The sequence below is a fragment of the Diospyros lotus genome, chromosome 11, assembly GCF_014633365.1.
Source record: "Diospyros lotus cultivar Yz01 chromosome 11, ASM1463336v1, whole genome shotgun sequence".
In the NCBI taxonomy this organism is placed as follows: domain Eukaryota; kingdom Viridiplantae; phylum Streptophyta; class Magnoliopsida; order Ericales; family Ebenaceae; genus Diospyros; species Diospyros lotus.
The window spans coordinates 29,971,372-29,993,691 of record NC_068348.1 but is presented as its reverse complement, the minus strand read 5'-3'; the positions used below and the strand labels follow the sequence as shown (position 1 = coordinate 29,993,691).

General features: G+C 38.5%; 1 protein-coding gene across 1 annotated transcript in view; it reads right to left on the bottom strand.

Annotated features, from left to right (window-relative positions):
• LOC127813651 (uncharacterized) overlaps positions 1-22,320 on the bottom strand; it is a 121,112-nt gene that overhangs the window by 47,372 nt on the left and 51,420 nt on the right. Inside the window, exons 10-12 of the mRNA XM_052354734.1 lie at positions 21,528-21,623; positions 21,297-21,368; positions 18,395-18,532 (exon numbers count right to left, since the gene is read on the bottom strand). Coding sequence (XP_052210694.1) covers positions 18,395-18,532; positions 21,297-21,368; positions 21,528-21,623 — 306 coding nt within the window. The remainder of the gene's footprint in view (positions 1-18,394; positions 18,533-21,296; positions 21,369-21,527; positions 21,624-22,320) is intronic.

Here is a 22,320-nt window from a genome sequence, read left to right as displayed (position 1 = left end):
GTATGAATGATACAGCCCCTATTAATAGAGAACTAGAGTACAACATAGCAAAGATTACATATACAAATAATAAGGAAAGCTAAGTTGTACAAGATACACAAGATCAAAGATATAAAAGGATCAAGAATAGGAAAGGATTTAAATCTGGATGAATACTTTCCAAAACATTGAAAATTAGATCAGTGTAAAATCAAGAAAGAATTGACTAATTGATCATAGCCAATTATCCCGTGATCCAACACTCCCTCTCAAGTTGGTGAATGAATATCTATCATTCCCAACTTGCTTATGAGCTCTTTAATCTCTTGGTAGGTAGACCCTTTGTCAATATATCAGCCAATTGATTCTCAAAAGAACCCAGTTTCCAATTTTTCCAAGATGAAATGTCAATCTATCTCAACATGTTTTGTGCGATCATGTTGCACTGGATTATGTGCAATGCTGATAGCTGGCTGGTTGGCACAAAACAGCTTGATTGAACTATTGGAAACTACATGAGATATACTTGATTGATATTGCTTTCTATAGTTGTGTGATACATCTTCTAGAAGATTATGTTTGTTTTTGGTTATATCCTAAATTGTATATATTTTCAAATCTAGATTAGGCAAGCTACCTATTGTGATAGACTATCTTGTATATATATTCATTGGAAACCTTCAAGGGGAATATGATTGAATATCTTTTTAAGCCATTTTTGACATGGTATCAAAGCCTTAGGACGTTGATCACTAGTCTTTGTGATTTCCAACTGTCGTAGCCTTCATCAATATTCAATCTTCTTACATAGCTATCAAAATCCCACAATACCATGACGGATTTAGCTAATTCCAGTAATACAACAAAGGTCCCGTTTGCTAGAAGTAATGGTGTAATCTCAGGAGGAGAGCTACAAAACATTCAAGCAGCCTACAGGTTGAATGGAAGGAATTACTTGAAGTGGTCTCAGTTGATCCGGATGTTTTTAAAGGGTAAAGGAAAGCTAAGTCACCTACTTGGAATCGGGCTAAAGGAGAGTGATCCTATGTACACGGCCTGGGAAGAAGAGGATTCTTTAGTCATGTCCTAGTTTTGGAACTCCATGATGCCAGCAATTAGTGACACAGTCATGTTCCTAAAGATTGCCAAGGAGATTTGGGATGCTATGAACCTCACCTACTCCAAAGTGCATGATGCTGCTAAGATCTATGAGATTAGGACCAAAGTAGCAGCCACTAACCAAGGCTCCCAATCCATCACTAAGGATGCAAATCTATTGCAGACCCTGTGGCAAGAGTTAGACCACTATCAATGCATTCAGATGAAGTGCAAGTGAAGATGCAACTATACAAAAGAGGTTTGTTGAAAAAAAAGAATTTATGACTTTCTTGCAAACCTAAACATGGAGTTTGATGCAGTGAGAGTACAAATCCTTGGCAAGGAGGATCTGCCTTCTATAAATGAGGCAATCTCCATTGTGTGTGCAGAGGAAGGACGAAGATGAGTAATGCTTGATGGTTCTCCTACAGATACTTCTGCTCTTGTAACTTTGAAAGATTCTAATCAGGGTAAGGGATCTAGAGAGGAAAAGAAAGTGTCAGATTCATACAAAATGACAAACAAAGACTCACTGTGGTGCATCTACTGCAAAAAACCCAGACACACCATAGAGAAGTGCTGGAAATTCCATGGAAAGCCAACCAAGGGAGGACAACCAAAAGGCCAAGGACAAGTCTTTGTGACCAATGGCCATCAGGAAACTGAATGGAAAGTTCTATATTAGATAAATGCAATGGAACTTAACAGGGAAGAGATTGAAAAGCTGAGGAGTTTGTTGGGGTCACTAAAAAGAAAACTGAGATAGGTACTTGCTCTCTAGCCCTCGCAGGTATCTCTTCTTCTTCTCTTACCTTTCATGCTTCAGATATATCTCATCCTAAGACCTGGATTCTAGACTCTGGAGCCACAAACCATATGACATATTCCTCACATCAATTCATCTCTTATACACTATGTTCAAGTTCCAAGAAAATAACAATGGCTGATGGATCATTAACCACTGTGGTTGGCCAAGGGATGTTCTTATATAGACAAACATCTCACTCTCAAGAATGTTCTTCATGTTCCTAAACTCTTTACTAACCTTGTCTCTATTAAAAAACTCACCTCAGATGCTAATTGTTATGTCATTTTCTATCCAACTTTCTGTGAATTTCAAAAACATGACACGAAGAAGATGATTGGGTGTGATAGGGAAAGGGCTGGACTCTACTACCTTGAAGAACTAAGTGATCAGGCTAATACGAAGAGAGTTTCCCCTATATCATTCTTTGCTCAGTCCAATAAAGATAAGTTGTGGCTTCATCACTTCCTTCTTGGTCACCCTTCTTTTATAGTCCTTAAAGTGTTGTTTCCTTCCTTATTCAAAGGTCTAGATGTTAGGGAATCCCACTGTGATGTGTGTGAATTTACAAAACATAAGAGAGTATCATTTTCTCTTTCTAATAAAAGTAGTCTTCCATTTATACTAATTCACAGTGATGTATGGGGTCTTTCTACTATTCCTGTTGAAGTTTGCCTCGAGTTTTGTCCTAGAAGATAGCAGAACCAGAAAGAGTATAAAAGAGTAGTTTTGGCTGAAGAAATTAGGCAGCTTGGGGTTAAGTGTAATTAGTACATTTTGTTGGGGTTAATATATAATTTCTCTAAGTTAGTTAGTTGCTTAAGTGTGTCTGCCTCCTCTATAAATAAGAGGGCAAGGCAGCAGTCTAATAACTCCTCTCTCTTGTCAAGTTCTTTGTTTCTATTGTGAGTATTCTTTGTTCTAGAGAAAGTGAGGCATGTGTATTGTGTTCTCGAGTTTTCTTGGAGTGAACAAGGGTTGTACTTGAGCAATAGGGTTGAGAGAGGGCTTGGGCTTTGTACTGATCAGTTTCATCCTAATAAAAGGCTGCTCTTGGTGGGTGTTTGAAGGCTCGATGTAGGATTGCCAAAGGCATTCCGAACTAGGATAAATCTGCGCCTAATGCTGTTTGGTTTGATCTTTTAAATTCAGTTATTTTCTTTTCTATTGTTCAGTTTTATGTTCTTACATTTACATTACATCCGAGAGTGTTTAAGAGGGTTTTCTCGCCTAAGGTTGTAATCTAAGAGTCCTAAGGTTAACAATTTGGTATCAGAACCTCCCCTAGGATCAAGAACTGCTTTCTTGCAAGGTTTCTTTATATTTCTTGTTGATTTAATCTACCTACTGTCTTCGGCCATGGCTACAACAAGATATGATGTAGAGAAATTCACTGGCCATAATGATTTTGGCCTTTGGAGGATTAAAATGAAAGCTTTACTAGGGAACTTAGGATTGAAATCAACCTTAGAAGAGGAAGGAAAATTGCCTGAAACTCTCTCAGCAGAACAGAAACAAGAAAGGTTAAAACAGAAAGAGGAAATTGATGAGAAGGCCTTTAATACGTTGATTCTTAGCCTTGGTGATAAGGTTTTAGGAGAAGTATCCAAGATGACCACCGCCCTATCCCTATGGAATAGGTTAGAGACTCTATATCTAACCAAGACCCTTTCTACTCGGTTGTTCTTGAAAACCCGCTTCTTCTCATTTAGAATGGGAGAAGGTCAGAAATTGCATGATCATATTGATGATTTTACAAAGCTGTGTTTGGACCTAGAGAACATAGATATCAAGTATGATGATGAGGACAAGGCCCTCGTTCTCTTGCATTCTTTGCCTAAGACCTATGAGACCTTTGTTGACATTCTAAAGCATGGCAGGGAAAACCTTTCATTTGATGATGTAATTGGAGCTTTAAACTCCAAGGAACTGCAACAAAAGGTAGAGGTAGATAGTTCTCCAGGAGATGCCCTAGCAGCTGGGTCTAGGCCGGAAAGGGGGGATCAAAGAAATAAAGGTAGGGGAAGATCTAAGTCTAGAAATAGTAGGAGATCTGTTAGGTGTTTCTTGTGTCATGAGGAGGGCCACATCAAGAGAAACTGCCCAAACAAGAAGAAAGAAACCCAGGAGAAAACCAGCCCCGAATGCTCTAGCACCATGTGTGGTTTTGGCTATGAGAGTGCGGATGTCCTATAGTTTTTCCTAGGTATGCAGGTATAGTAGCATAGGTCCTAGGTTTAGGGTGTACTTCTCATAGGAAATGGGTATTTACCCATAGAGACATGGTGGAGGGGGAAATGGTTTGTCTAGGCATCAATCTAAGGTCAAGATAATTGGAGATGTGAGAATAGGAAGCATGGTGGAGCTGTTCCAGAATATTAGAAGCTGTAAAATATGTCCTTGTTCTAATAGAAAGCCTAATGTCCTTAGGAATAATTAGATAGTGAGAATTGGAGTCCTAAGAAGTTGCAAGGATCTCTTAGAGAGATGGTAGCAACCCTCAAGAATAGAGGATATGTGGTGCATGCTTGCAGGTTTTGTGGATAAGTTGCAGCCACTAAGGATAGCCTATGATAAGTTAGGTTAGCTCATTTCTTGAGGGTGGCTCACAATGGTGAGCAAGGACTAGGAAAGATATCTAAGGCTAGGGATATTAGGGGAGGGGAAAATTTGCAGGTGTATAAGAATAGAATCCATGTAGTTTTGACTAGGTCTCCATATGTAGAAGTCTCCAAAATCAGTAAATCCCATTAGAAATCAGTTTCTAGGATGTTTTGGGAACCTATCTAGGTCTTGTCTCATGGTGGAACAAGGTGAGGTGAACCTAGTGGTGATGGTGTGTCCCTAAGGAATTCCCAGGCGTATATGAGCTTGCTGGAATTAAGTATGAGCTTGCTGGAAATTGCTTCTGGTGTGAAAGGTTAGGTGTAGTAGAGTTGTGGAATAGGTATGCCTAGGTCTTTCAAAAGCTAGGGTTCTTACCTATGAGGGAAAACTCTAATAATAGGACATGGAATTAGTTGATTCCAAGGCCAAGGGATGAAATTTGGAATGCTGGCCAGCAAGGAAAATCCTTTGGATGTCTGGATCTAACCTATGAACCAGGGTATATCAATAGGGAAATCTGGAAAATATTTTGGTCAAATTCATTGTGTAAGCTTGGGCTAGATTGTGAGAGAGAGGAAGCTAGTATTTAAGATAGCTTTGGCTCTTGCAGTGAGGGTCCTTGTGAACAGTGAGAAAAAAAATGGTGTGTGCAAGTGTGTCCTTGTATGGTGTAGCCATTATTGATCAAAAGTCCAGATTAAGCAAGAAAAGGGAAGGAGAATCATCTTGTAGGAAATGAGCAAGGAAATAGAAGGTTTAGAGTGCTGCCTAGGATGGGTAGTGATAGGTCTTAAGTTAGTTTCCAGTGAGGTATGGAAATTTGGGTTTATAAGATGCTTAGGCTCAGGTTTGAATGCTAAGGATAGGCTGGGATATAGAGCCCCTTGTATAAAAGAGGGTTGCACTCATGACCAAATGAATGGCATGGAGCCATGAAAATTTGGGGAGAGTCTTGGACTCAGGTGGAAGATCCCTTAGGTTAAAGGGGTAAATTGAGTGCATAGGAAAGCTGTGTCAATTTCAATGGTATGCCTAGGAAAAGTAAGGCAGCATTGATAGTTATCCAATGGGAATCTCAAGGTGTAGCTGAGGTGGTAGTTCAGTGTTTGAGATTGTTGGAAGGAGGGGAAGCTGGAAAGATAAGGCATAGAGGTTGGAATAGGAATAGGACAGCTCGTGGCAGCCTAGGAATACCCAAATCTTAATTATACCTTTGTTAAGCTGGAAATAGAGGAGAGTTAAGAAAAGAGGTCTAGCAGTCTTGTTTTGAAGCAAACATAAAGGAAAAGGCAGTGGTAAATCCTAAAAGGCCGGTTTTGGAAGCTAGGAGGAAGTCTAGCAATGTTAAGTTCAATTCCAGGAGAGGTTCACTGGTGTTGAAATGTTGTGTAAAAGTTTAGACCCTTTGGGATTAATGAGTAACATCATATATGGATTTGGTTTATGGTGGAGTGTGCCTAGCTGGAAATTATGCATTTAGGGTGTATATGTTGCATTTTGTATGCAGCAGGAACCCTAAAAATATAGTCTAGGTAGGAGGAGTTGAAACAGCCAATGGGCAGTCCATTTGGCTTAGTCATTAGTCCCATCATGTAGTATATCAATCATATTGGTGTTAGGACTATGTTCATTAGGAAATCCCTTGAGGAGGATAATTTTTTAATGAGAGTTGCAGGTTAGTTATTGCAGCTGGAATTTATCCAAATAGTGGTCCATTATTATGTTTTATAGCATTGATATGTTTTCTTTGATGTGTTTGTGTCTGATATGATCAGGTTTGTTCATCATCCATGGAGAAAGCAGGAGTTGGCTATCGGGTGAAGAACTCAAGGCAAATGGTGGAGATTTGTTGAAGTTTGCCTCGAGTTTTGTCCTAGAAGATAGCAGAACCGGAAGGAGTATAAAAGAGTAGTTTTAGCTGAAGAAATTAGGCAGCTTGGGGTTAAGTGTAATTAATACATTTTGTTGGCGTTAATATGTAATTTCTCTAAGTTAGTTAGTTGCCTAAATGTGTCTGCCTCCTCTATAAATAAGAGGGCAAGGCAGCAGTCTAATAACTCCTCTCTCTTGTCAAGTTCTCTGTTTCTATTGTGAGTATTCTTTGTTCTAGAAAAAGTGAGGCATGTGTATTGTGTTCTTGAGTTTTCTTGGAGTGAACAAGGGTTGTACTTGAGCAATAGGGTTGAGAGAGGGCTTGGGCTTTATACTGATCAGTTTCATCCTAATAAAAGGCTGCTCTTGGTGGGTGTTTGAAGACTGGATGTAGGATTGCCAAAGGCATTCCGAACCAGGATAAATCTGCGCCTACTGCTGTTTGGTTTGATCTTTTAAATTCAGTTATTTTCTTTTCTGTTGTTCAGTTTTATGTTCTTACATTTACATTGCATTTGAGAGTGTTTAAGAGGGTTTTCTCGCCTAAGGTTGTAATCTAAGAGTCCTAAGGTTAACAGTTCCTAACATCTCAAGGGCTTCCTATGTTTTACAACATAATTAAAACATAGTTTGGGGTTGAAATAAAAAGATTTAGGTCTAATAATGCTAAAGACTACTTTAATTAGTCCTTATCTATTTTCTTTCAACAAAGAGGCATAATCCACGAATCTTCTTGCATTCATACCCCTCAGCAAAATGAAGTGGCTGAGAGAAAGAATGATCATCTCTTGGTTGTTACTAGGGCTCTTATCTTCCACAATAATATTCCCAAACAGCATTGGGGAGAAGCAACCTTAACAACCACATTCATCATTAACAAACTACCCTCTAGAACTTTTGATTTCCAAAGTCCAATTCAACTTCTCACCAAGACCTTTCCTAAATTTCATGCCTCTAGTTGTCTAACACACAAAGTGTTCGGTTGTCTCACTTTTGTTCATGTCCATACTCATAATAGAGGCAAACTTGATCCTTATGCCCTCAAGTGTGTGTTTATTGGATATTCCTCCACTCAAAAATGTTATAAGTGCTATCATCCTCTTACTAAGAAATTTTTTATTTCAGCTAATGTTACCTTTGTTGAGGATAAACCTTACTTTGCTCAAACTTATCCTAAGGGGGAGATTATAGTACCAGAGGATAGGGATAGGGATTCGTTCCTCCTTAACCTACCCTCTTCCTCTCTCCTTTCTTCCACCTCAAAGGACTCATCAAGTATGATACAAGGGAAACCTCAACCACTTACTTCATGTCCACTGCAAGTCTACTCAAGGAGAAAAGCACTGGTTCCTCCACCTATGCAAGTTACAACATCTGATTCAAGTCCTGCTACTGATGTTTCTCCTCCTATTGACTTTTCTCTAGGTATTTCCCCTACTAAATCAGAAACATCATCTATAATACCCGATGCTAACCCTAATTTGAGTGAGCCTGATCTACCTCCTAATTGTGATCTTAACCTTCTCATTACCCTTAGAAAGGGAACCAGGACCTGTACCAAACATCCCTACATTCATTCATGACCTATTCAAAACTATCGCCTAGACATAAAGCATTTCTCACTAGCTTGAACACAATTCCCATTCCCAAAACCTTTTTTAAAGCAATAGGTAATGAGAATTGAAAGAATGCCATGGAGGTAGAGATGACAGCCTGGAGAAGAACTAAACCTGGGACTTGGTCAGTTTGCCTAGAGGGAAACATAAAGTGGGATGTAAGTGGGTATACACTATAAAGTACAGGTCAAATGGATCCATAGATAGGTACAAAGCACGGTTGGTGGCTAAAGGATATACATAAATTTATGGGGTAGACTATCTGGATACTTTTGCTCCAGTTGCAAAACTAAATACAGTAAGGGTGCTATTGTCCTTAGCTACTAATTTAAGCTCGCCGCTATAATAGTTTGATGTCAAAAATGCTTTCTTACATAGTGACCTCAAGGAGGAGATTTACATGGAGTTACCACTAGATTTTGGGCCAAAGACTAAGGACAAAGTGTAGATTAAAGAAGGTTCTATATGGACTGAAACAGTCATCACGAGCCTGGTTTGGCCGCTTTACAAAGGTTAAGCTTGGTATGGGATACAAACAAAGTCAAGGAGATCATACTTTGCTTGTACATCACTCAGCTACATGGGGAGTGACAACATTATTGGTATATGTGGATGACATTATTGTCACCGGTGATGATATAGAGGGTATGGAAACATTGAGAGAATGTATGGTCAAAGAGTTTGAAATCAAAGAGCTGGGCAGATTAAAGTATTTCTTGGGAATAGAAGTAGCTCATTCTAAGGAAGGATTTTTATTTCACAATAGAAATACATACTTGATCTACTAACAGAAATAGGAATGTTAGGAAGTGAGGCTGTTAACACCCCAATTGAGCCCAATCACTAGTTGGGAGAGGTCCCAAAAGATGGTGTGGTAGATGAAGGATCCTATCAAAGACTAGTAAGGAGGCTCATTTACCTAGCACACACTCGGTTAAACATAGCTTATGCAGTGAGTGTGGTCAGTCAATTCATGCACAATCCAAATGAGACTCACCTAAAAGACATAAATAGGATCATACACTACTTAATGGGACCCCTAGAAAATGTATCCTATTCAAAAAGGGAGAAACCATGTCTCTTGAAGCATATACAGATATTGATTATGTAGGATCCATGGTGGATAGAAGGTCTACATCCGGATATTGCATATTCCTAGGGGATAATCTTGTGACTTGGAGAAATAAGAAGCAAAATGTTGTGACTCGGTTTGGTGCTGAAGCAGAGTTCAAGTCAATGGCCTTAGGGATCTGTGAATTATTGTGGCTTAAGATACTATTGGATGACCTCAAGATCAATTGGACAGCCACTATGAGACTCTCCTATGACAATAAATCAGATATAAGGATTGCACACAATCCAATTCAACATGACCGAAAAAAGCAGGTTGAAGTGGATAGGCATGCTATTAAAGAAAAATTGGACAGTGGACTGATTTGCACCCCATTTGTACCTTCAAGTAATCAATTGGCAGATATTTTGACAAAAGGTCTACTGAGAGATATGTGTCAAAGACTACTAAGCAAGATTGGAATGTATGACATTCACTCACAATCTTGAGAGGTAGTATTGGAAACTACACAAGATATGCTTGAATAATATTTCTTTCTATAGTTGTGTGATACATCTTCTAAGAGATTATGTTTGTTTTTGGTTATATCCTAAATTGTATATATTTCCAAATTCTAGATTTGGAAGCTGCCTATTGTGATAGATTATCTTGTGTGTATATATATATTCATTAGAACCCTTCAAGGGGAATAAGATTGAATATCTTTTTAAGCCATGCTTGACATGAACCATAACTAGGAATCCGTAGATCATCCAAGGCAATCTTTAGCCACAATAATTCACATAAACCAAGAGTCATAGCCCGAAATTCAGCTTCTATAAACAACAACATATCAGCCTTTATCCCACTATGTGGGGTCGGCTACATGAATTCTATACTTCCATGTATTTCTGTCTTTTGTCATATCCTCATTTAGATCCATATATTTCATATCAAATTTTAATGTCTCTCCCAAAGTCTTCTTGGGTCTACCTCTACCTCTTTTTGTGACTAATTGTTCCATTTCATCAACTCTCCTCATAGAAGCGTCTCTATAGGTGTCAAAAGGGCCGGCCTGGCCCGGTCCGGCCCGAGTCGGCCCGCGGGCTTTTTAAACGGGCCGGGCCGGCCCTTTTACTAAAAGGGCCGGGCCGGGCCCGGGCCCTTTTGTCATTGATAGGGCCCGGCCCGGCCCACGGCCCCCCTACAAAGGGGCCAGGCCGGGCCCTTAGCCCACAGGGCCTAGCTAGCCAGGCCCGGTGGGCCCGGCCCTTTTTTTTCTTTTTTTTAAATAATTTTTTTAAAAATAATACATATAATATATACATATATAAATATCAAAATAATACATATATAAAAATTAATTTGTTTCTTTTTAAAATATTTTCTATCTTAATTCTTAAGTTTTAAATATTATTTCATTATTTTATATGTCAAAATTCTATATGCCTTATAATTTTTCTTGTGAATTGATATGAAAAATAATGTACATATAAAAAGGAGAATGTTTATTTATAATTTAAATATATAAAAAATTTAACTTAAAAATTTTAAATAAATTAATTGATGGTTATTATTTATATATATTGCGAAATTAAATTTTTTAATATCCAATATCAATAATTACTAAAAAATAACAAAATTAAAAAAAAAATGAGTAAGGGCCTTACTGGCCCATAAGGGCCCAACGGGCCATGGGCCGGGCCCTTAGACAGGCCGGGCCGGGCCGTGGGCCCAATTTCTTTGGCCCAGCCCGGCCCCCCAATGGGGGCCAGGCTCGGCCCGGCCCGTATGAACAGTAACGTCACGGGCTGAAGCCCGGCCCGTCACGAGCTGGGCTGGGCGGCCCGCGGGCCACCCGGCCCTTTTGACACCTCTAAGCGTCTCTTAGTCTCCTTCTCACATGACCAAACCATCTTAGTCTAGTCTCTCTCATCTTCTCCTCAATTGACACTACTCCTACCTTATTACGAATAACTTCATTTCTAATTTTATCTTTTCTTGAATCTAAACACTATACTTTGTTTTTCACTTCTTCAAGATACTAAATTTCCTCCTAAGAACACACAATACCCTGTTGTAGACCTTCTATTCAAAAGAGAACCCCTATAGTCAGAATTTGTGCATCCAGTAACAACCAAGTTCACTCCTCCTTTGAATAGAAGTCCTTTTCTAGGTGTTGCCTTTAGATAGCACAAGATCCTTCTCATTGCTTGCATTCAGTTAGACTATGCATAAATTGGCTCACCAAGCTAACAGCAAATGCAATGCCCGATCTTTTATGGGATAGGTAGATCAAACGAACCACAAACCTTTGGTACCTACCTCTATCTATCGATAGACAGTTAAATCTCTCCCCTATTTTGAGGTTTGGTTCCACTAGTGTACTAGCAACTCTTCCTCCTAGCAACCCAGTTTCTTTCAACAAATCCATGGTATGCTTTCTTTGAGAAAGAAAGATACACTTTTTAGAGTAGGCTACTTGTATGGCCAAAAAATACTTAAGCTTACCAAGATCTTTAATTTTAAAAACTCTGGCCAAATTTTCCTTTAGTTGTTGTTGCTCCTTAACATCATTGCTAGTGACTATAATATCATCCACATACACAAGTAAAGCTGTCAGCCAATCCTTCTCGGAATGTTTAATAAAAAGTGTATGATCTCCCCCACTTTACTAATATCCCATCTACCTCATAGCCTTGGAAAAATGTTAAACCAGGCTCTTTGAGAATGCTTCATCCCATAGAGAGCCTTTTTCAACCTGCATACCTTGTCTAACACTTCTCTAGTGAACCCTGGAGGTGGCTCCATTTCCTCTAGATCACCATGGCGGAAGGCATTTTTCATATCAAATTGCAGTAACTCCCAATGACAATAGCTAACCAGGGATAGAAGTATCCAAATAGTAGTCATTTTTCCCACAGGTGCAAATGTTTCTAAATAATCAATTCCGTAAGTTTGTGTATATCCTATAGCAACCAGCCAAACCTTATACCTTTCCAAGGTTGTAACGACCCGCCCTCCCCACACGTCACTATGCTGGGATTTTTTTTTCCTTTAAATTATAATCTCTCTTCCCACAATACCATCTCTTAATGCCTCAGGCACCATATTTAAAAATCCCTAACATACATATTTATTTAACACTCCAAAAGATAAATTAAGGAATGATAAACTAATCACTTGCGGAAGTAGAATCGAAACCTAACGGAACATTATAATTGCAATGAAAGTAAATCCATACAAAACCGTTCAATAGCCCCAATATTACAATATCCGCCAACAAATTTAGCATAAAATAACAGAAACAACTCGTCTTAGCACTGGCGTAGGACTTATTACATGACTACCAACACGATCAAGTTTCAGCAACCTCTTTAACTTTTTACCTGTTCGACTTGCCTGGAATGTTGAATATTCCAAGGACAAAAGTCCAATATTAGAAGGTGTAACTTCTAAATGAGGGTTTAAAATAGCTTTCATGAATGTATGATGCAAGGACATGAATAAACAGACACCCTAGTGTAGCTTTCACCGGCATTCTAGCCCCAACACAGAACCCTAGGCAGTCATCCCGGCAATTCTTACAGCACGGGAGACTCTTTCAATATCTGGAAAACTCCCTTAGGGAAATGCGGTTACACTACCAGGGAAACTTCCCACCCCATCATGCTTAACATGAAGAACACAAATATCAACATGCCAATAATATCATATGCAATGAAATATCACGTTTACCGAGGTAATATAAAATGATTGTGCATATGAATGACAAGATGCACACAAAAACACTTAAAAACTTGGCAAACCCTTCCGATCTCATGCTCTCTTAAGCAAATAATACCACATAAAATTCCGGGCGAACCATTCACCTTGTTGCTTTACCTGAAAACTACCTTACACGCTTCCCAAGGCTTGTTTTATTGTAGAAACCGAGAAATTTGTAAAACAAGTACCCAATATCTTTACATAAACACCTTTATTTTATTGTTTCCTATTTTTTTGTATTTTTTTACCTTCACACGCACCCGCACGCGCCTAGAGAAGTGTGCCCACGCGCAGCCATGTCTAGCGCGTGCAGAGCACGCACCAATCTTCTTCCTTGCGAACGATCGTCGAACTTTCAGGCCAATTATTAAAACGACCATATCTTTTTCGTTTGAGCTTTGTTTTGCCTCTCGTTTGATCCTATGGACTCCTATTTTCATCCTCTACAAGATTATAGCTTCAAAAGTCTCGTTCGAAGCCATTTTCTAGTCGATCCAACCCAAATTTTGGCAAAGGTTGAAAATCCGACCATCTCTTTGAACCTCCTTCAAATCACCTCCAAAATTCACCAAAATCTTCAGAAATGCTCCTTAATGTCTCAAGAACAAAAGCCCCTTATCCTTGCCTCTCGATTTTTCCCCGAAACACTTGGATCACTTGATTTAATTTTGTAGAAACCCTCAGCCCAACCTCGGCTATTTATAGCCATTTATGACCAAATCTCTAGCCAATCAAGTCGCCTCACGGCCCTGGGCTTATCCCTTAGGCCATGATGGCCTTATCCCCTTGTTTGATTGGCCATTTGATGCTGATGGCTCGCAGCCATGTGCGTTTAATAGATTTTGCAGCATGTGACGATTTTGCAATCCAGCCCCTCATCTTCCATTTTCTTACACTTTAGCCCTTAGCCCTCAAGTCCTCAAGTTTCTAGAAATTATACTTGGTCACCCACAAACTTTAAGAAATTACACTTAAGCCCCAAAGTTTTGAAAAATTCCACTTATGCCCCAATAAAAAAATTTCACTTAAGTTTATAAAAAATTACACTTAAGTCCTCAAGAAATTCTCAGGCATTACAAAGATACCATCTGCATTATACTTCAAATTAAACACCCATATGTAGTCTACAGGTTGAACCCCCTTTGGTCTAGGCACCATCTCTCATGTCTGATTCTTCTCCAAGGCTCTCATATCTTCCTTCATGGCCTGTGACCAATCTTGGTCTTCTAATGCCTCCTCTATTATCTTAGGAATGGTTATGGAATCAAGGGAAGACAAGAAACTCTTATGTTTGGATGAAAGCCGATGATAGGAGATATAGTTAGCTAAGGGATATTGTGTGCAACTTCTAACTCCTTTTCTAACAGCAATAGGTAAATCGTAATCATTGTGAATAGGGTTAGAATGAGTGAATGGATGAGGTGGTTCAATACCTGGCCTTGGAACAGATGTTGATCCTTGCTTAGAACATGGAATAGGTTGAACCCTTCTCTTAAAGACATAAGGAGAACCCATAAATCTAACAAGGGATGGCATCAATGGTTGTGCAGGAAAAGAAGAACTTAGGTGAGGGAATGCACTTGGTGGTGATGATGACTCCCCTAAAGCCAAAGACTCTGGTATAGGTGGTACAGGTAAGTTCGGTAAGTCAGTACTATGCTGTGAGTTAGTTGCAGACTTTGGTGTAGGGTTTGGCTACTGGCTCAAGTCCAAATTCAAGTTCAAAGTGGGAAGATCTCCGTGATCCCCATGATTACCAATGGTTGTCTCCCCTTGGTGACTAGAAAGAGAAGGCTCAAAGAAGGACTAAGTTTCAACAAAGGTAACATCCTTAGACATAAAGAATTTCCAAGTGGGAGGATGATAACATTTATAGCCCTTTTGGGTAGGAGAATAGCCTAGAAAAATGCACCTAAGTGCCCTAAGATCAAATTTATCCCTATGGTGTTTAGAAATGTGAACAAAAGCCACACACCCTAACACTTTTGAGGGGAAGAGGAGCATGAAGGCCAATTTCAAGAAACTGAGATGAAAGACACTGAAAAGGACTACGATTTTTAATTACTTTAGAAGGAACCCGGTTAATAAGATAGGTGAGAGTTAACATTGCCTCACCTCAAAATATTTAGGAACATGATGGTGATGTAGAAGGGCCCAAGTAACATTAAGTAAATGCCTCATTTTCCTTTCAGCAACCCCATTCTGTTGTCTAGTATCAACACAAGAAGATTCATGGATGATACCTTCTTGCAGAAAGAACAAATGTACATGCTAATTAAAATAATCTCTTTCATTATCCATTCGGAATCTTCTAATAGGAACTCCAAATTAAGTGGAAATTGTCCTATGGAATAGTGGTAGGATTTTGCTAATGGTTGCCTTATCCTTTAATAGATACACCCAAGTCATCCATGTGCAATCGTCAATAAATGTAATGAACCATCTAGCCCCAGAACAATTTGGAATTCTAGATGGTCCACAAACATCAGAATGAACCAAGGAAAAGGGAATGGAAAAGAGTTTATTGCTAATAGAATAAGATACCTAATGATGTTTAGATAAATCACACACATCACAATGAAAATCATTAATATCTAAACCCCGAAATTGAGAAGGAAATGTAGTCTTTTATAAGTTAAAAGGTGGATGTCCTAATTGAAAATGTTGAAGTCAGGCATCTGTCTTGGCGGAAGTAGATTGGGATGAATAGGCTAGAACAGATTTATCCCATGTAAAAAGCTTAGAGTCTCTCTGTAAGGAGTACAACCCATTTCGTTCCTTAGCGACACCAATCATCTTCCTCGAGTTCAAATCCTAAAACACACAAGTATGAGGAGAAAAAACCATACGGTAGTTAAGGTTATGAGGAGAAAAAACCATACGGTAGTTAAGGTCTTTAGTAAGCTAATGAACTGAGATTAAGTTGGTAAAAGGGCTAGGCATATGAAGCACATGCCAAGAAGAGAAGAGTTCAAAAACACACTTCCTTGTCCTGTTCTAGAAACTGTATGACCATTAGCCACCGTTATTCTCTTGGAACTAGCTACTAGTTTATAGGTTGTAAAAGCATTTAGGTAATAGGTCATGTGGTCAGTAGCTCCGGAATCCAAGATCCATAACTCATTCTTAACAATGTTTGAGGTAGTAGAAGACTCAGAATTAAAGCACATACCTGTTTGAGCTAGAGAGCATGATCCACCTTGAATGGTTTTAAGGAAGGATTTTAGCTTACTTATCTCTTCAACATTCAATTCTCCCAGATCAAAAGTGGCAGTAGAATCAGCCTTTTTTGTAGTTTCCGCCTGCTCTTTAGTTGTAAGGTGAACCTTGGCTTGATTCCGAGACTGCAAAGTTCAAAATCCTCCCATCTTGTTCAAAACAATTCCTTTCCCATGCAACTTGAAGCAAGTCTCTCTAGTATGCTTTGGCTTCTTGCATATGAACACCATAAACCCTCTCTGTTCTGCTACTTAGATTGAAAAACATCCCTTCCTTGTTGTGATTTAGTCCAAGATCCCTGCACCTTGTTGGACACCATAGCCGACCCCTCTAGATTATGATCATTAAACATCGCTATCCTCCGATTCTTCACTAAGAATTATGAAGAACACCTCATTTAGAGATGGCAACTTTTCTCTACTAAGAATCTCTATCCTAACTTGATCGTACTCATGATTAAGTCCAGCCAAAGACTCTACAATCCTATCTCTTTCAAGCATGGAACTCAAAATAATAGCATCTTCACTACACACCATTTTAATGTACTGATAATGGTCTAACTCAAGCCAATATCCATTCATCCTATTGTAGTAATCAGTTACTGACAGTAACCCTTGCTTAGTATTACTAATTTTTGTTTTAATCTCAAAGATAATAGATGCATCTTGCAACTTAGAATAGGTCCTCCTAACTGTCTCCCAAATATCCTTGGCTATAGATAAAAACATATAATTCTTGCTTACCTTTGGTAGCATCGAACTCCAAAGCCATGACATTAACATTGAATCCTCTATATCCCAAGCAGCAAATGCTAGATCAAAAGTCTTGGGTACTGGTCCAGTAAGATGAGCTATTTTCCCACCACCCTTTAGGAATGTTCTCGCCAATTGAGACCATTGGAGATAATTTCTACCATCTAGGCAGTATGAGTGATGCATTCCCGGTAGCTCACTGGCAGGAGCACATGCTCGAATGGAATAGCATCTCCCGCAGATATGGGAGAAGTTGTTTCAAAGATTTTTGACATGATATAGAACTATAACGAAATTGACAAAGGGAAAAAACCAGCAAAGGAAGATGACAGTGGCAATGAAGGCTCAAAATGGACAAATCGAAAGAATGAGGTATGGCTCTAATACCATGTAAAAGCAGACAGAAATTCTTTCATATATCATCGTATGAATGATACAACCCCTATTAATAGAGAACTAGGGTACAACATAGGAAAGATTACATACACAAACAATAAGGAAAGCTAAGTTGTATAAGATACACGAGATCAAAGATATAAAAGGATCAAGAATAGGAAAGTATTTAAGTCTGGATGAATACTTTCCAAAACACTGAAGATTAGATCAGTGTAAAATCAAGAAAGAATTGACTAATTGATCATAGCCAATTATCCCGTGATCCAACATTCGGATCTAACATACTTTGTCACTACACTCATCGTCGCACTAGAGATTCATTTTAATGTTGACATAAACTAATTGTGAGAAGTTAGAGGTAGAACTCCAACCTGAGAAGCTAACTTAACAGGTGGAGGGATCCTCCTCCTTATATATAGCCCAGGTCTCCCTTGTGGAGACGATGTGAGATTCTCAACACTCCCCCCCACGCCGAAACTTCTCCAGTAACTGATACATGCCCAGGTGATCGGACAGGATACTAGTTTATGACCACGATAGCCAAGGATTAGCTCTGATACCATGTGAGAAGTTAGAGGTAGAACTCCAACCTGAGAAGCTAGCTTAACAGGTGGAGGGATCCTCCTCCTTATATATAGCCTAGGTCTCCCTTGTGGAGGCGATGTGGGATTCTCAACACTAACTATCATCCAAGGGTTAGTTCTACAAGGGTACATCATAGTGCATTACAGTTTGGAGATAGCATAGAATAAAGAAAGTTATTCAAGGAGCTTAGATAGATGATGGAATATATTATCCCTATCGGCAAATATTATACCAGGCATGTTAATGGTAAGTTTACCAAGGACTTGTCAAGGTTCTTGCAGAGGTCATTGCAAATATGTATCATACCAATAAATTCCAAAAATATTATCAACAATTTCATTGAACTTTCTTCTAAGTTTAGTTCCAACTACTGGAGAAGGTCTCTGTGGAAAGTATTTTCCACTCCCAAATCAAGGTTCCTCACAAACAGGCAATCAAAAGTGCCTGACGTTCTGACTGCACCCCATAAAGGGCTTCCATTCAGACTTTATTATGGAGAAAACACTCTTTTCATAAGAAATCAAACAAGGATTCCTTAAATGTAAGGACTACAATAATTTGTTTATGTTCTTCAAACATAAACCTGTCACTGGCAGCTTCAGGTTAAAACAAAAAAAAAAAAAACATACCGGAGGTCAAAAATTACCTGTTCTAATAATTCATGTAAACGCTTGAGGACACGCCTTGTTACAGATATAATCCCAAATTCATGAATCTGATCCCAATAAATTGAACCTGTCTTTGGCGAACCTCCTGGATAGATCTCAGATAGCATAACCTGGGCCTGTATACAAGAAAGGAGAGAGCTTTCACATTAGAGTCTAGAAATTAAACTATCCCATAAAAGCGAGAATAAAAATTACAGCACTATATATGAGAGAAATTAGCTGGCAACACTCAAGCCACAGGAAAAATGCTAGACAGAAAGATTAAAAAATACAGAGACATATACGTATACGCAAAAGAACCAGTGAACAAGAGAAATAGGGGCAAAAAAGAGAATCAAGTAGAACTTATGTAAGAAATCACTAGAAATAGCACCACAGGAAATAACTGAACACTTGGTATGGTTAGGGACCTAAAGATACGAGGGCGCCCTAGCCAGATTCAATCCCAAGGGCTTTGAAACTAGTTCAAATAGTCGTCACAGTCTTCGTTACTGCTTTCAACAAAACTTTCTTTCTTAGCTGCATCAGCTTGTCAAACTCTCTCTCCTTCACCAGGAAAGGGAGAGCGGACAAAGTACCAGACGATTTGGGAATGATTTTGGGTAAGAAGAACGTATGATAAGAGTAAGCAGACAATGTCGATAGAAGACGATTCATGGGATCTTCCTCAAAGTCAAAGAAAGATAAGAATGAGCTAAAGAATGGGTATGCCCAGTCCATGGAATTAGATGTCAAATGAGTACGATTTCAAGCATAAAGAAAGAAGAGAAGAAAAAGGAACTATTTAGCAAGAATCTCAGTTTAGCAAGATAGCTGCCAGAAAGACTAAGCTTAGGTGCATAGCGCTTAAATAAGTGGCTGAAGACTAGCTTTCTGTCCCGACAATGACCACTTACTTCCCATTTGGGGGATTTCACTTAACAGACTGGACTTCAAGCAGCAATGAGAGTAAAGGCAAGGAATTGATGTGCCAATAATCGAAGAATGGGGCAAATTGAACTAAAGGACCAATTGGAAATCTCCGAAGATGAGGAAGAGGAGAGTAGAAGACCAGGTATAGATGCACTCGAATCTGCTGTTCACGAAGAAGCTCTTGAGGAAAGGAAGAGAAAGGGAATGATGGGACAAATAGACCTTCCCACAAAAGAAGGGAGGATCTTTCATTCCTAGGGCTTAAAGACTCGCGTCTTGTCTTCGTCTTTCTGGCAATGGCAGCTAAGCTAGTACAATAGAAGCTGGATTTCTACGTGAAAGCTCAGTTTAGCCAAGCCTTGAAAGCAGTCCAATACCAGCAGATTCAAGAGACCATCTTCTCGTCTTCATCTGCACTGGAAAAGAGCAGAGTGATTTGCTTCTTTTTTTCCTCACAAAATAAGACATTTTTTAATCATTGATGCTATAGCATGTTTTACCCATTAAAACCCACAAAGAAATATACAGTCAAAAAGATAGAAACAAAGATTAACAACTAAAAGCCTGTATCCAGGTACCACTCAAATTTGAAAATAGCAAAGCAAACACCACCTCTCTTACAACAAACTACTACTGTTATTATGAAGAATAACAATAAAAAAGATAATAATTAGCAATAATCAGGGGGTGAGCCATTGTAGCAATGATAAGGTTGCTCCTTTGTGACTTAAAAAGTCACAGGGCTCAAGGTGGGGAAACATCCTCATTGCAAACCAAGTGTAAGTTTGTGTACCAAAAGGACCCTTCCCAAACCCTCACAAAGCAAAGAGGCCCATGCGCAGTGACATCCTTGATCAGTATCACAATAACCATATCAAGAAGATACTGAAATAAAACCAATAAAAATCATGACAACATTAAGGCAAAACCCTAGTAGCCAAGACCCAGAGTGCTTATTATATAAGATTCTAATTTGCCCCTAATATTGTTTATATGTTCAAAAGCACCAACTATATTAGGAATCCAACACAAGCAAAACAAAGAAAACATCAGGAGACTAACTTTGCCTAACAGGACCTTCTTTGAAGCAAAGCAAGGGGAAGGCTTGACTACAAATACAACCCTCCCTTGACTCTCTCAAAGCAAGGAGCCTCATGCACTAGGGATGCCCTTTAGAATAAGTTTTCCTTATACAAACAGTGCACTATTAATCATTCAAACATATATTTTTCAGACTGAAGTACACTCTGGAACCATTTTACTAAATCCTTTATAAAAGGAAATTAACTTCTATTGCTCTAATATCATTAGTCCACTACAAAATTGTTCATTGCTTTTTCCCTTATCCTGCTTTTTCAAGACAAATACATTATTTCATTTACTAAAGAGTGTCTTTTCTGCTTAAATACCACTAAAGGTGAGACTTCATTTGAGAAAAAAGGAATAAAGGGGGGAGGGAGGGAGGGAGGGAGAGAGAGAGTCAACAAATCTAGTATACATGTATAAAAAGATCTTCACAATTCAAGAAATTAGTCCTAAAATATGAAAGAGAACAGCTTAATATATGAAAGAGTATATGAACAAAAGGATTTTTTCAGATGAAGACTCATAAACACAACAGATTTTGACAGCAGTGCCACAAGAATGCAGAGAATGATAACCAATCTTCACATTGGGCTTTGAACCTTGTATTATCACCATAGAGGCCACTGAGCTAGTTTTAGATCAATAGAAACAACCATTAGTCATCAACTTAATCCTAAATACATTAACTCTTTATCCAACAGCTATTTCATGAACCGAAGGTAACTTGAGCCAATTTTGGTCCATCGGGAGCAAAGGAATAGGATGTATGATGGTCCAAATCTACAGAAAGAGACCCAAGGCAACTAGAACATAAAATACAGAAAAGATGTGTTAGTGTTTCCCAATATACAATCATCGTAATTAAAAGTTAGGTTACATTGCCTGATCCAGTAGCTTTTGGGACATAGTAGCAGACTTTGCAGAAGATGCAGCAACATCAATGCATAGAAGGATCTGGCAGGCAACATAAAAATGTCACCAACAAGGCAACAAACTAAAAACAAAATGGAAGGGGAAAAAAGAACAAGGAGAAAAAATATACAAGGAAAAAGAAAAGAAGTTAGGTTTCCTTTATCCTCACTTAAAATAAAACATCACACACGCATTACTTACAGCAGATAAAGGACCTAGTTGAGAGCGTAAAGAAGAAAAATCTAATTCTTGGGCAGCTGAGGTACCAACAGCAGCACGGGACACTGCATCCTCCACCTGCAAAGGAAATAAGCAGGCTACCTAAATCCACACATACAAACTTAAAGATGCATACACAGAGGAAATGCCACAAGAAAAAAGAAAAAGGAAATGTAAATATAGAAGATTGCATTTACAGCACAAATATAATAAACTAGGACCTAAAAATTTAAGGAGCCAATACTACATACAAGAGAAAATAGCCAACAAAATGAGTTCAAGATAAAAATACTACCATGATTTTTTTTTAAAAAAAAAAAGTGGGGGGGAACACATTCTTGAAATTTTTAAAAGTAATAAATGAGAGAGAATCCCTGTTGAATATGGAAAAGGAGATATTATATTAACAAGAATGAAAATAAGTATGTCAAATTTATTTATTTATTTATTTATTTATTTATTTATTTATTTTGAATAAGTAAATGTATCAAAGAGAAGAAAGAAAATGCCTTAAGAGGGAAAACCTTATAATTCTAAAATGATCTATCGATATGGGCATGAGAGCTAAAATCTGCACAAATGATAAGGGCAAATAGAGGAGTTGCTTCCAGCCACAAACGAAGGGAAACAATTATGGTTCACTTCAGCCAATGAAAAGGCATCTCAATTCCCTCAAAAGCAGCACTATTCCCTTCCCTGCATACATTAAACGTGATATATACATGCACTAATCTCATTTTCAACTTTAAAATTGCTGTGGAAAGTTATTTCCTTT